Below are 13,246 nucleotides of genomic sequence, written 5' to 3'. Positions count from 1 at the left end.
TAATTCAATGGGTGTGATGGAAGAGGAAGGGAGGAGGATGGTACCCTGTGGGTCAGAGGTCAGGTGTAACACATGGGACAGAAATAGGCAATATTCAGCCAGTTCTGTTTTTCTTTTATTATTGTGGATTGAAAACTCTCATTTTGCCATAGAAAGCAAAAGAAAAGTTGATACTTTCAATAAGGATATAAAGACCAATCATTATTTTCCTTAAGAAGTCCCTTTTCCCATGCAGTCAAACGAGTTGAATACCCAATGAAATCTGAGCCTCCGACAGTCATCTTTGAAAATACGGAGTCCTCTTTGAAAATACGGAGTCCTCTTTGAAAGGTGTCAGTGGTCCAATTAAATGAAGATCTTTAAAGGCTTCTTTTGCTTTCCGAGAAGGTGCTGATTGCAAACCAAACTGCCTTCCCTGCACTGCCATGTTTGTACCAAATTCACCTAGAGAAATCCCTTTACAGCTAGCATAAGCTGTTTGATTTTTCACAAAAGAATAGGCACTTGTAGGTTGGTACTTCTCACGTGTGTCTGTATCACAAGCCTGGTTATCTTTGATGATCTGCCTGTAGAAGGGAGTGGTGAACTAAGGGAATCTCTTTGTCTTTCAAGGATATACAGCTACCTGTTATGCTGTGAATGATAATTTAACAAATGTGACTCTTGCTTCTTACACAAAGATAAAACTCAAATCCGTACCAGTACCTGGTTTTCTGTTGGATAGTTTCAGAAGAGTTGACTCTGATTTTGAAAGTGTGAGGATGGCTGTGCTGATGCTTTTTGATTTCTCAGGACATCCTACAGTTTAGTGATTAAAAAGTGGGGTTTCAAGACTAATGAAGTACCAACTCAGCATCCCAAACAGTATTGCTCTATCAGTGGGAAGCCCATGGATGGACAGAGTGCCTTTTCTCTCATAAAATAAAGAAATAAGCAGTGCCCTCTAGTGTTAGTTAACATCAGAGGGAACCACCAGGAGATTTTTCTATCATCTGTGTACCTGAAATTAAATCTATTTCACAGCCGCAGTTGCAGCATTTTATTTCTTGAAGCGGCATAATAAAAAAGAACTGCAATAGCATAGCTAATCAGGACATGACTGTCAGAAATGCAGTCATTAATAGCTAAATGCAGTCAGATATCTCAAACTCCCTGGCTTGTTTTATCTTCTCTAATCTTGAAGTGTGTGAGTGTAGTATGTCTCCAACCTGTACCTGACTTGGGAAGGACAGGAGATGTGTTTTACTAAAGGACCAGAGACTCATGAAGTTTTGGGGAGAAGTGCAACAGCAAGTCTTCTTGCTTGAAGTTCACAGGTTCAGTTTCTGGCATAAGGCAGTCCTGGTGTACATATTCAAGCTTATCTACAACATGTTATAACACAGCAGTGAGAAGGTAGGTCTTTTGGGCTGTCCTAGGAGCACTTCAGAGGTTTTTGTGGTGATAGTAGCAGGTTGGACTCCTGTTTCAAAGCCATGATTTGCTTCAGTTAAAGACAATTCTGCCAGAGATGCACCATGTGAGTTACAGTCATTTCTGTGCTTTATCATGGAAGGCTATTTCTCAGTCTGTTTAAAGGACTTTTTTACAAAAAAATCTCATGTATATGTACTCTCTTGTATGTGTTTGCTGTTTTCTGAAAAGCAGAACACAGAAATGCAGCAAAAGTATAAGCTGGTATGAGGTGACCCATGCAGTACCTTGATTTAAACTCGGGTCTGCAAATGTATATTGTCTCTGTGTAGGTTGCTGCGCCCTGGTAGTAGATGTCAGAAGTGAGAAGACTTATCTGAACACCCAAAGTCAGGTAGGACAGGGCTCTGAGCAACCTCATCTACTTGAAGATGTCTCTGCTCATTGCAGGGGGATTGGACTAGTTGACCTTTAAATGTCCCTTCTAACCCAAACTATTCTATGATTCTATGAATGTTTCTCCTCAAAGGACGTGTCAGAGCAGCTCAAGCATTTGCCACTGCTATTGCCAAACTTGATACTTCCAGTAGTTATTGATTCTTCAGCTCTAGTGATAGATCTCTATTTGAGCTAGTTAGTAACTTCTGTTCTCTTTGCTACATGTGAGCAGGGAGAGCATTGTTTGTGCTGATTGCCAAGGACAATGTTATGCTCTGTGAAATGATGAAGAAGAAAAATGTTCAGCGTTGTTCCTCTGAGACATACCAAAAATCTGCATGCACCAATGAAAGCAACCAGTGTTATGGTATCATAACAATAGTTCGTTAGGACTTTACCCAGGGCTGGGATGATGATTGTTCCTGTTTAAGACCAAAACCAACAGATGGCATTTGTTAGGACATTGATATTTATGTACAAAGTTGCCAGCACTTTAAGAAGTGGTGCCTCTCTTAATTAAGATGATAATGTACTGCCTTGTTTGGAGACATTCTGCTCATAATGATGCTGGTGAATTATGAATAGAGGGAAATTAGTAATAACAAATGCCAGATGGAGGTATCTTTCAAAGAGAAATATTCCATGTAATATGGCATGTAAAGTTGACAGACCGGGTCTTAAAAGACCTTTATTATTCTTTAAGCTTTCCTGACAAAATTGCTCTTTATCCTGCCAAGAAATGTAGTCTTACATGCCAGTGAGTTTTTAAGCGAGAGTAATTAAAGTATGCCTCTAAGTTTATGGCTTGAAGTGAAATCCATTCCTCCAATGTTTTGTCAGGAATCTATAAACAGTGCAAGGAAGGAGACAACTTATAACAACAATAGTTTCGCCAATCCTACACGTTGTGCCTTTGAAATCAGAGGCAATTAGGGATGAACAAAACTGCTTTCAAAATTTAAAAAAAAGTGTAAGTTTTACTTCACATTTTTCCTTTGGTTGAAGGTGACTTTTGGGAATAAGAAATGTTTTTCTAAAATTAAAATCTACTTTGTTTTATTGAAGAAAAAACTTGTTACTGAGTTATAAATGCATTGAATCCTCAAATGCTAGGCCTTTTTTGTGACTTCCTGAGAGAGGGAAATAAAATTTAATTTGCTTTTCTTGTGTAAAGTAGCAATTAAAAGAGAAATAGACAAGGGAAAGTAAGAAATAAAACTTTGGGGTTGGTACTTCATTTTCTCATAAAAATATTCCCACTCAGTGGGCACTCCAGCTTTGATTGCATGACCTGCTGGCCATTGGACACTGCAGAGAAGGTTCTTCCATGATGATCTGTGCGTGAGGCAAAGTATGTCATGGTGACCATAGAGGTGGTTTTCCTTTGTAATTGTCCTCAGAATGCATTAGTGTAATAAAATTGAATTTAGGACTGTAGAAGTATTGCATTTAGTCTCTCTTTATCAGATACACAAAACATAATAGAGCAGGACGACTTAAAGCATACCTTCTGCTCCATCCATGCATAGTCACAAATCACTTCCAAATATAATAAACTTGAGATGTACAGTCCAAGACTTCTTGCAAAGGCACAAATATTGTGGCAAGGTTCAGAAAGCAGAGGAGATGCTTTTATCTACTTCAAATTATTTCTGTGAGTATGCATTAGTAAGGGAATAAATGAAGTAATCTATTTCAGTATTGGATGATGAAAAGAAGGCCTCTGCTCCACTTAGAAAAAGATCAAGATCAGTTTTCATGAGAATAAAACACTGTTTTGAATTATGCTTAGAACAGACTGTCCGACTATTTCTGGTATTAATGTTCATTGCCATTGCAGAAAGGATTTAACAATAGAAAGATGAGAGCATGAGAAAAGAATGTCTAGAGGGAAGGCAGTCAAGGATGGGATTCAGTGGCTCTAGCTTTGATAACAAAAGCAAAGAGTGCTCTCAGTTAAGTCTTTTGAGACTAATCTGGGACTTTCAATAAACCCTAAACTTATCTTAATGTAGAAAAAGCAATATTCATAGACATTTTCAGAAACTCCTTAGAGTCTTGTTTCTTACTGACCTTGTTGAAGCCATTGTGAATTTACCTGGGAGATGCCATCTGAAGTTATGGACAACTAAACCCTGGTTTTATTTGCACTTTTTTAATGAACAAGTCCTGTATATACATAAAAATAAAGCTGCTTTCTTTAACAGCAGTCTTCCTAATGGGAGATGGGCACTGTGACTCTTCAACTCTTTCGAAATCTGTACGACTTTTTTGTCATGTTGCCAGTTTTGTTTATGCTTAACTTCTGTTGTCTTTTTTTTTCCCTCAGAAAAGCTTTACAATTCCAATGGACGGGAGCTGAGACGGGCACTTTTTTCCTTGAAACAAATATTTCAGGTGAGCAAGTGGTGACTGTCCATTCTCTGGTTTGAACATGAATTGAGTTTATTTTTTTGATGTAGGGAATAACTTATGGTTTCTTGCACAACAGAAGTTTAAGTCTTCACTTGTAATGTGCAGTTAGCCAATTGTTTCTTAGGGTCTTTTCTCTTTATGGTCTGCAGGCCTTCCCCTGTTCCTTCAGTCTCTCACAAGGCAGGATCAGATATGGAGTAATGTCAGAGTGGGTGATTGGAACCTGCCAGGAAAGGAGAGAGGAAAATTGTGGCTCTTAGATGGAAACTTAGGCTGCTCATTAGACAGTGGCAGTGGCCTAGTTCTGCACTGGAAAGACTGGGAGGGAGATGTGCAAAGAGGAGCTACGAGATGGGTTGAGGTCATGGCCTTACATTGCCCTAATAATTGGCAAATACATTGGGTTTAAGCCACATCAACAACTGATAAAGGATGTGAGAGACATTGGACAGATCTGATGGGGAACCAAGATGCAGCAGGAGAGCTGTGAAGGTTAGAGGAAGTGTTTTCTGATTAGCTGAACAGATACTTCATAGAGCTGAGGAGGGTATAGTAGTAGCTTATCAGTTTAAGAAAGGGCATGGATTTGACTTAGAGTGTTACGGAGGAGACCTGAAATCAGCAGGATTTTGGCTCCTGTGGTGAAGTAGCCAATGTGATAGACAAGTGGTGTGGATGGTAAGAAAATGAATTGAATGAAAAGCTTGGATTTCAGATTGGTTTTACTGGATAAGTCAAGGACTGGGGAAAATTGCAGGACTAGAAGGAGCTGGAGAGAACAGGTCAGGAAAAGTGACAAGAAAATATCAGTGAGAACTACAGTATACTGCCAGTGTGATCTTAAAATTAAATTCAGGGTGATGCATTCCATTTCTAGCTGTAAATATAAGTGAAATCGGTAAGAAAAGCATGTCTCTCCTGTAATAATGGATCCAAATGGAGGATGACAACCTATATATTTCAGAAACAATAGGTAGGTGCAAGGCTTTCAAGCTGTTAGTTTAGCAATTTTTGCTTTGTTTTAAGTAGACATTTATTCTAAGAAGAATACCAACATTTAACAAATCTGCAAGACTGCAGAATTGCAAATATCCAAAACACAAAATGCTTTTTCAGGGTTTCAAAGTTCAGCATTCAGAATTTAGAAAACGCTAAAATGAAGATTTTCTGAACAGTAGTAGATGGTGAAGGGCGAACCATTCATTGGAAAATTTTGGTAGCTAAAGATGTCTTCTGGGTAAGAGAAAAACCCTTGAATCTTTGGACAAAGAAGGAGTTCCAGCTGCAAAATGGTCTGGTCATCTTATGGCCACAGATTGGAAAAAACATTGTCTCTTCAAGGCATTCCCAGGGAAGGACTGTTTGAGAGTCACAATGATGCAAGTTGGGTTTCCCTGTGAACTTGCCAAGTGGGTGGACTGTGTGCTTAGAGGAAATTTGGCAGGTTTCCAAGAGTCTTCTCTGGTTTCTTCGCTTTTTGTTCACTTCAACTGTTTCTGGGAAGTATTTGTATTTCTCCGAATTTGTGTTCAACGGATTAATCTAGGCGCTTACATGCATATTTAGCAATGAGTGCTAAGCCTCTCTTCCCACCCATCCTGTGCTTCCCATACCTCCCATCATGACTTCTCCCAGTTTGAGTATTCATAAACGTTTTCTTCCATGTAGGTTATTTGAAGTCTAGTAGGTATTTCTGAGCACGTAGTGCTCAGTGCTTTCAGTGAACACACCAGTAAGTTCTCCGTCTTCCAGTTGATCAGCTGTTTCTATGGAAATGTTGTTTAAATATTTATCCTAATAAATCTAATTGGAGTTAACTCCATTGAAGAGTAATGAGCAGGAAGGGAAAAGCGATGCACACAAACCCATATCTACGTATGAATTTAATGTTAAGGTGAAGTCTGTCTGACAGTTTCAGAACATAATTTTCTTTGAAGAATTCAACTTCCCTGTTTCCTAATGTATGTGATACTGAAAGGAATTTGGGAATTACCTGTTACCATTTTAAGTAGCTACTCTTGGTAGAACTGTGGCTGTCTGTGGAACAAACATAGCCTTCAAAAAATCTTCACATTCTCCCAAAGTACAGGTTATCATTACTGGAAAATTGAGGAAAAGTCTTCCTCAAGCTGGAGAGTACTCATATCATATGCTCCAGTATTTGAGGTAGTACATTTCAAACTGGAAAATGAGACCTTCTATGATGTAAACTCCTGTTTACCTGTCAACTTTGATGTCCTTAACAATATTTACTGGCATTGCTAAGGGCATCTTTTAGTATGATTTTAATATATCTCATGATGAACAATGAGAGGGAATGTAAGATGATTTTTATGCCTGTTTTAGAAAGAAAAGCCATTTCTTTTTTCTTAGTGAAAAAAAATACAAGTTAATATTATGAGGTTATATTATAGACCTATCACTATTGTCCAAAAGGTCATACCTAATTCTTTTTTTAGTCTATGAAATTAAAGTATGTCCACATTAGAAATCTATCATTATGTTAAAAGGGTTTTTTTTAAAGTATATTTTTCAACATAAATATCTGTTGATTTTGTATCTCATTATTTTTAAATTCCTTAAGAGTGTAATATTTTGAAAATACAATGTTGACTTCAAAACCAGTCTTTATTTTTGTTTTAGCGTGAGACTTCATCATGTCTTTAAGTGCCAAGACAGTTTGTAACACCATGTTTTTATAATCATTTCATCATCGCTGAGTTAATTTGGCACAGCTCTGCGTCAGTATCATTTTTAATTTAAAAAGCTTCAAGGTAACGTGCAGTCTCTTATTTGCATTAAGTGGGAACCATCCCAAGTTTTACATCAAATATGAATTCCAAATAGTCAGAGCTCTTGGTTTTTCACGCGAGGCCTCAGCAAAGCTCAGCAATGCTTGGCAAAAGCAATGCTTTTGTTTCAAAATTTAAATGAAAGATTCATTTGGCAAGTCCAACCTTGGAATTTCTGTTTGGTTTGTTCTGGTGCGCTGGTTTTGGCAAAATTATGAAGGTTATGTGGAGCATTTTTCTTTGACAGTAATGACATTCTGTTACTGTCACTCATTCTGAAGGGTTAGGATAGCCACATTCATTATCTTTTTTTCTTGCTGTACTGCAGTATTCTGATTTACCAGTATGCTTTTTGACTAACAAACTTACAGAGTAAGGGAGTAATGTTCAGACTAGAAATATATAAAACATTTGACCTTAAAAGAACTAAAAAAAAGATACACAGATATAAATGACAACCTGTTGGAGTATAGTTTAGCTCCCTTTGACTATTTTCTGACAGACTTCTGAGTTGACCGATTCTTGCATTTATCAGAGATTCATGAGTTTTGTGCAAAGTGCTAAAACTCAGAAGGGCGTCCATGGCGTAATCCAGCTGAACATGGCACTTATAAAATCAGGGTTGAAAAACATTCTTGCATTTCCTGACTGTGATTATCATAAGGGACATAAAAATACAGCTGCTTAAAACATTTAATCAATATCAATCCTGAAAGCAGAAAAAAATGGGTGTGAGCGCTGTAATAGATGTAAACAGTGCTGTGTAATTTACGCGATATTAAAGAATTTTATTTAACAAGACCTCTGATACGACTAGATGCAACATAAAGAAGGTAGGGTTTAGAACCTGTAAACAAAAGTGTGCTCTGTATTTACAAAACATAGTTTCAAATCATGCTGATTGTATCATTTCAAAATATGAAAAAACTTGATAATAATATGGTGTTGTAAGAAAAATAAGAACACTATGAAGCATGTTTCAAGTCTGTTGAAATCTATAATTATGCAAATCTGCTTTTTAAAGTTTTGGAAAATATTTTTAATCAAGCAATCCATTATGTTTTCTGGAAAGCAAACCTAAAGGGTATATTTTAAAGTGTTAAGGAAAAAAAGCCAGTTTTCTTCTGTGACTGTTTTCCCCCGCTAAGTGTCATCTGACAGATGAAGGAAGATCTTCAACTATTTTTTTGAGGAGCCTAGATTCTTGTATTGTGTTGTGATCAGAATATCAAGGGGCGCAGTTACAAAATCTGTTACAGAATTTTCTTCTATTGTTGAAAAATTCATTAATCATTGAACAATTGAGCTTTGTGTGAAACGTCACAAAGAACAGCTTCATAGGGGCCCTGGCAACATTAAATAGAAGGTGTTTGGATAGACACAATCTTATCAGTGAGTGAAATCAAATGTCACACACTTCAGCTGCTAAGGAGTCATCAATCATCCTTAGAAGAGCAGAAGGAGTATTCTGTGTTTGCTTCATTGATCTCAAGGAAGGAGGTTGGTCCTTCCCCTCTTGCAAGCATGAATGATGACTCCATAGGATTTGAAGCTGTGTGACACTTGATTTAGGGGCTGCTGTCATCACTTGTGAGACAGGCAGCCTCTCCCCTTTAAGAGCCCTCTTGGAAGGGTTCTTGATGAAGTCATGAAAAAGAGAAACCTTCGTTTCCTTCCTAAATTGAATTGCTCATAGTTCCACATAGCAGTTTACATATCTGTTTAATCTTATTTTACAAAGGATATATCTCGTTACTGTTTAGAGATTATTAAAAAATACAGATATAACACATTAAATGTCAAAATCAGTTTCTCAATTTCAGTGGCAAATAGTGTTGTCTTCATGCCTAGAAAATGTTATGGCCTGAGATGTAAACAGTACTTAATGAAACTATAAAACATGAACTACTCCCACCATGAGGATAGCCGAAAAACTTGGGAAGACACCATTATTCATTCTATAATCTGTGTGAATCTTTGAATTGAATCAGAAAACCTTGTTTTGTTTGGGCCCTAACTACTTTAACTTCCTCAGGTATGCAATAAAATGCACAAACATTGTTTGATCTGTTGCTTAGCTGTCATGAAGAATATCTTGGTAGGGTCTGGTCTAGGTGACTTTTCTAGTAATTTTCAATTCAGCTATTAACTAGGAGGAAAAAAACCACAGTGTATTAATGTATCTGCTGTCTACTCAAGGTACAAATGATGAAATTCTGTCCCCATCAAGTCAATGGCATAGAATGTCTTCAGTTTCAATGTTATTTTTGCCTGGTGATTGAGCGTGTACAGGTAGATGTATGTAGTAGACAGAGACAGTCACAGCAGGACTTTTTTTGTTCATTTCCTGCTAAATGCTTTGTCTTTATAGGGGGAGGCAATCAAATCTTTTCTGGTTAATAATTGTATAAATAAATGTGATAGTGAAGTATGACTTATTTTTGCTTGCTTGCCTCTTGCACTCACAGGGAAAAAAGAGTTCTCTGGGGAAAAAGGATCCTCTAATTATCTGCACCTTCATTAACTGAAATAATAAAATATTGACAGCAGAAAGTTACTTCCAAATGGTTCAACTTGCTGAAATAGTTTCTTTTCCATGTTTGTTCTTTCAACCAGTTTGCAGAATTGTAGTACAGTTCAGTTCCTTCTCCCAAAAGAAGAATACATCAGCTTATTGCTCTGTACAATTCTTCAATGGTAGAATTTGGTGCTAATTCTGGGATCTTTCTCAAGGGAATGTGGCATCATGCAACTGTAAGGTTAGGTGCAGTGAGAGCACTAGAAGCAAGTATTAGAGTGTCACAGTAAGATGACTTTCTACCTGCGGCCCCCTCATCTGATACAGGAATCAGGCAGGTTATGTGAAAATAGTGAAGTTAATGACCAGGTCACTGAAGAAGCAAAACACCGTACTCAGAGTAAAGGAAAAACAGAACTTTCTTGGACAAGATGCTGCTGAATATCAGGCAGGATTCCAATTGTTTGATCTTGGTAACTGAAGAAAGCAGGCTTGAAGTAAGAACGGAAGTGTGGTATGGGAACAACTTTGCTATGTAGGCTAAGCACCCTTCCCTCTCTAAATTTTGTCAGCTGAAGTCATGAGTGGTTCTTTGGAGATGTCAGTTACAGCAACTGAAGATATCTTTGTTTTCATCTTAGCAGTGAAAACTTCTGTTTCCTTCCCTACATGTAAGTGCCCAAATGTGTGTTTTACAGATGGATTCTCTATCAGAAAAGTTTAAACATGAAATACTGCAGGTGTTTTTTCTCCTTGATCTTTAAAGAATTTGTTGTATGTACCCAAAAAATAAGAAACCTCTTTACGAAGGGAAACCCATAATCTAGAAGATTTGATTTTTCATTCATACACAAATGCGACACATCTCACTAAGGAAGAAAAAGTAATAAATGAATGAGAAATAATTGATGTATTGAATCTTGAGAAAATAGTACACATATGAGCTGAAAGCTTTCAGGTATAAAATCTACTCTTTTTTCATGGATGCCCAATAGGAAAGAGCAAGTATTCTAAGAAGTTACTTTAATTTCACTAGACAAGACTTTTTTTTGCCCTTTTTTTTTTCCCCTAAGGAAAAAAATAAGAGATACTAAGAAATTTTTAAACATTTAAATCTTCTCATAAATTCAGGCAATATTTGTTGTCTACTTTCTACTGTGCTTTTTCTTCTGTTTTTATTGGCTGGAACTCGATGCTCTAAACATACCTTAACTGTGTCTAATAACACTGATTTGACTCTGAGGAATCTCAACAAATCTAATAAAGCAGCTTTTGATTCTTATCTATTTCTTTTTTTTCCAAGATTTTTTTTTTGATCTGCTGCAGGACAGGTACTTAGGATAACAATGGCTTGTGCTGATTATCTTAGGTGTCTGCCTACCTGTCATTTGAGGAATTTGGGAAAGACTTTGAGAGATCTTTGCATTACTGAAAAGTCATATCAATGTCTTGCTTCAAGTTTTATATATTTTTAAAAATTTATACACATCTAAAAAATCCAAAGATGTCTGAACCTCTTTTGGTTTAGAGTACTTCCCAATATCCTCCAGCTTGAAGAAATTCTGTCCATAAGAGAACTGCATGCTTGTTTCAAGATATTAAATACTGGATGTTTTCATGAGTTTCAATTTGTAAAATAATGTGAACTATTAAAATGTTTATTTTGCCCCCATGTGTTCTTTCAGCTATCCAAAAGAAACTGCAGAAATGCATAGAGTTTAAAACGTGTCCCTGTGTAAAGGAGGTATGAAATAGTAAGTGTTGTAGCTTCTCTGCTTTGATAATGGGAGACACCAGCACGTGCTGTATTTGTCTTGCTCGTACTTTTAGTGGAATACAAAATGTGTCCTAGAGGAACAGCAGCATATTTATTTTCTAGACTGAGGGTGTTTTGGAAGGGATACTACAGGGGATTAGTGGCTGTAAATCAAACACTTCACTTTTGATTGAATTTCTGTCTCTCTTTATTGGTGCCAAGGTGGAAAGCCGTGATAAGCAATAATTTGGTCTGCATTCGAAATGTTTCATCTTGGAAAGAAAGAAAAGCATTTTTTTAATACTTTAATGGTAGTGTTATAATTAGCTGGCACAGATGTGCTTAAAAGGCTGGCAAAAAGGTTGCTGACATTTGGTGATTGTTACTTAGGCAACTGGCTCATGGTAAGGATATGCAACGGAATTGATACTTGAGCATGAATTTTCACTGCAATCATCACTAGAAGACAGACTTTGTATTGCAGGTTGCTTTAATATATTACCCCACTGAAGGTAAAGGAGAATTGTCATTTCCATGCATGCTGTTGTAAAATGTTGCTCCATGTAAATAGATACAAGAATAGGAAAAAAAGGAATGATGTAAAAATACCACTGTTTTATATCTCTCTATGGTCATGCTTCTACAAAGATATACATGTAATGAGTTGGGTAGGTGTAAAGGCTGGGGAGAGAAACAAAGGAGTGTGGTGTTGACATGGAGGAGTGTAGGGAAAAACTCAGAGAGCAGAGGAGTGGAAGCTCTGGCACAGCCACTGAGGATGGTGAAGTGGCTGAAGTGCAGGTGCAATCAACAGAGATAGAAAGGGGAAGGAGCTCCCACTGAGGGACAAATTGGCTGCTTGGTCCCCTTCAAACCCTTCACTGCTAAAATGCTTCTGCCGCTGCCTCAGTTACCTCTAGTAGCTGTCTGCAGTTCAGGACATCCCATTGCAGGGCACCCTTGTTCTCAAGGAGTTGTTCTACATGTGCTGGTGGGAGTGTGGGGGAAGGAATACAGCAACCGACCTTGCCTAGCATCCTTATCTTGGGGTAGTTTCTGGCTTGCTGTCTTACAGAGGTGGACTCTGTGGCAGCAGCCAACTTTCCTCCTGCTACCCTGGAGAGCTGTGTTTCGTTCATCTTCTAAAAGTAGTGTCCTGACTCAAAGTAGAGCTGGTATAATACAAGACTTGTCTACTTAACCACTGGCTCATCTGGTCCAAACTAGAGTTGTTTTGTAGCTGTTTAAATAATTTAGGTTGAAATGGCAATACAAATAGAGTCTTGAGGGACTCATAGCACTTAAGTTTATATATGTATCTGTAAATATATATATGTGCGTGTGTATGTTTTTGGAATGATTTCTTGCCAGCTTTGTTTGCAATAGATGACTTGGCTTTTAAAATGGACTGAAATAAACAGTGACATTTGAATTTGAGAGTATCAGGCACTTCTGGATTGGCAATCTAGTGTTTTAATTGTATCAATAATTTTGGAGTCCAAAGAAGAGAACTTTAAAGTGTGGGAAAGTAACTATAAATTATATCTTGGCGGTCCGTGCTCCTTCAATCACTTCCTGACTATGTTTACTCAGTTTCCAAGCCAAAATGGGCTTTTCTAACTGCAAACATTGCAAGCCAATCTTGATCTGTAAAATGCAACCTGTTGCTTAGCCAGTAAAAAAGCTGGACTCCAGGAATGGTCTGGGATTTCTGTTTCTAATACAGCACAGCATAACTCTTATATTACTGCATCATTGTAGTCTTGTCAGTGGGAGTAATTATTTTGCTGGTAACTTTAGCAGATGTGATGTATACTGAAGGCAGGTAGCAATAGTTAAGAATGTTCTTGTGGAGACTTTATTGTGGTCTCTATTTCTAATGTAGACTTTGAGGAGGAATTGGCTGTTACTTTT

At 37.4% G+C, this 13,246-nt stretch overlaps 1 protein-coding gene across 5 annotated transcripts in view; it reads left to right on the top strand.

Annotated features, from left to right (window-relative positions):
- Positions 1–13,246, top strand: part of FHOD3 (formin homology 2 domain containing 3) — a 373,735-nt gene that overhangs the window by 163,275 nt on the left and 197,214 nt on the right. For all 5 annotated transcript variants that reach the window (XM_030499299.2, XM_030499287.2, XM_030499280.2 and 2 more), the window contains exon 4: positions 4,181–4,248. In XM_030499299.2, the coding sequence (XP_030355159.1) occupies positions 4,181–4,248 (68 nt within the window). The remainder of the gene's footprint in view (positions 1–4,180; positions 4,249–13,246) is intronic.

The sequence above is a fragment of the Strigops habroptila genome, chromosome 1, assembly GCF_004027225.2.
Source record: "Strigops habroptila isolate Jane chromosome 1, bStrHab1.2.pri, whole genome shotgun sequence".
NCBI lineage: Eukaryota > Metazoa > Chordata > Aves > Psittaciformes > Psittacidae > Strigops > Strigops habroptila.
The sequence above is the reverse complement of the archived record's forward strand: the minus strand, read 5'-3'. Positions and strand labels throughout refer to the sequence as shown.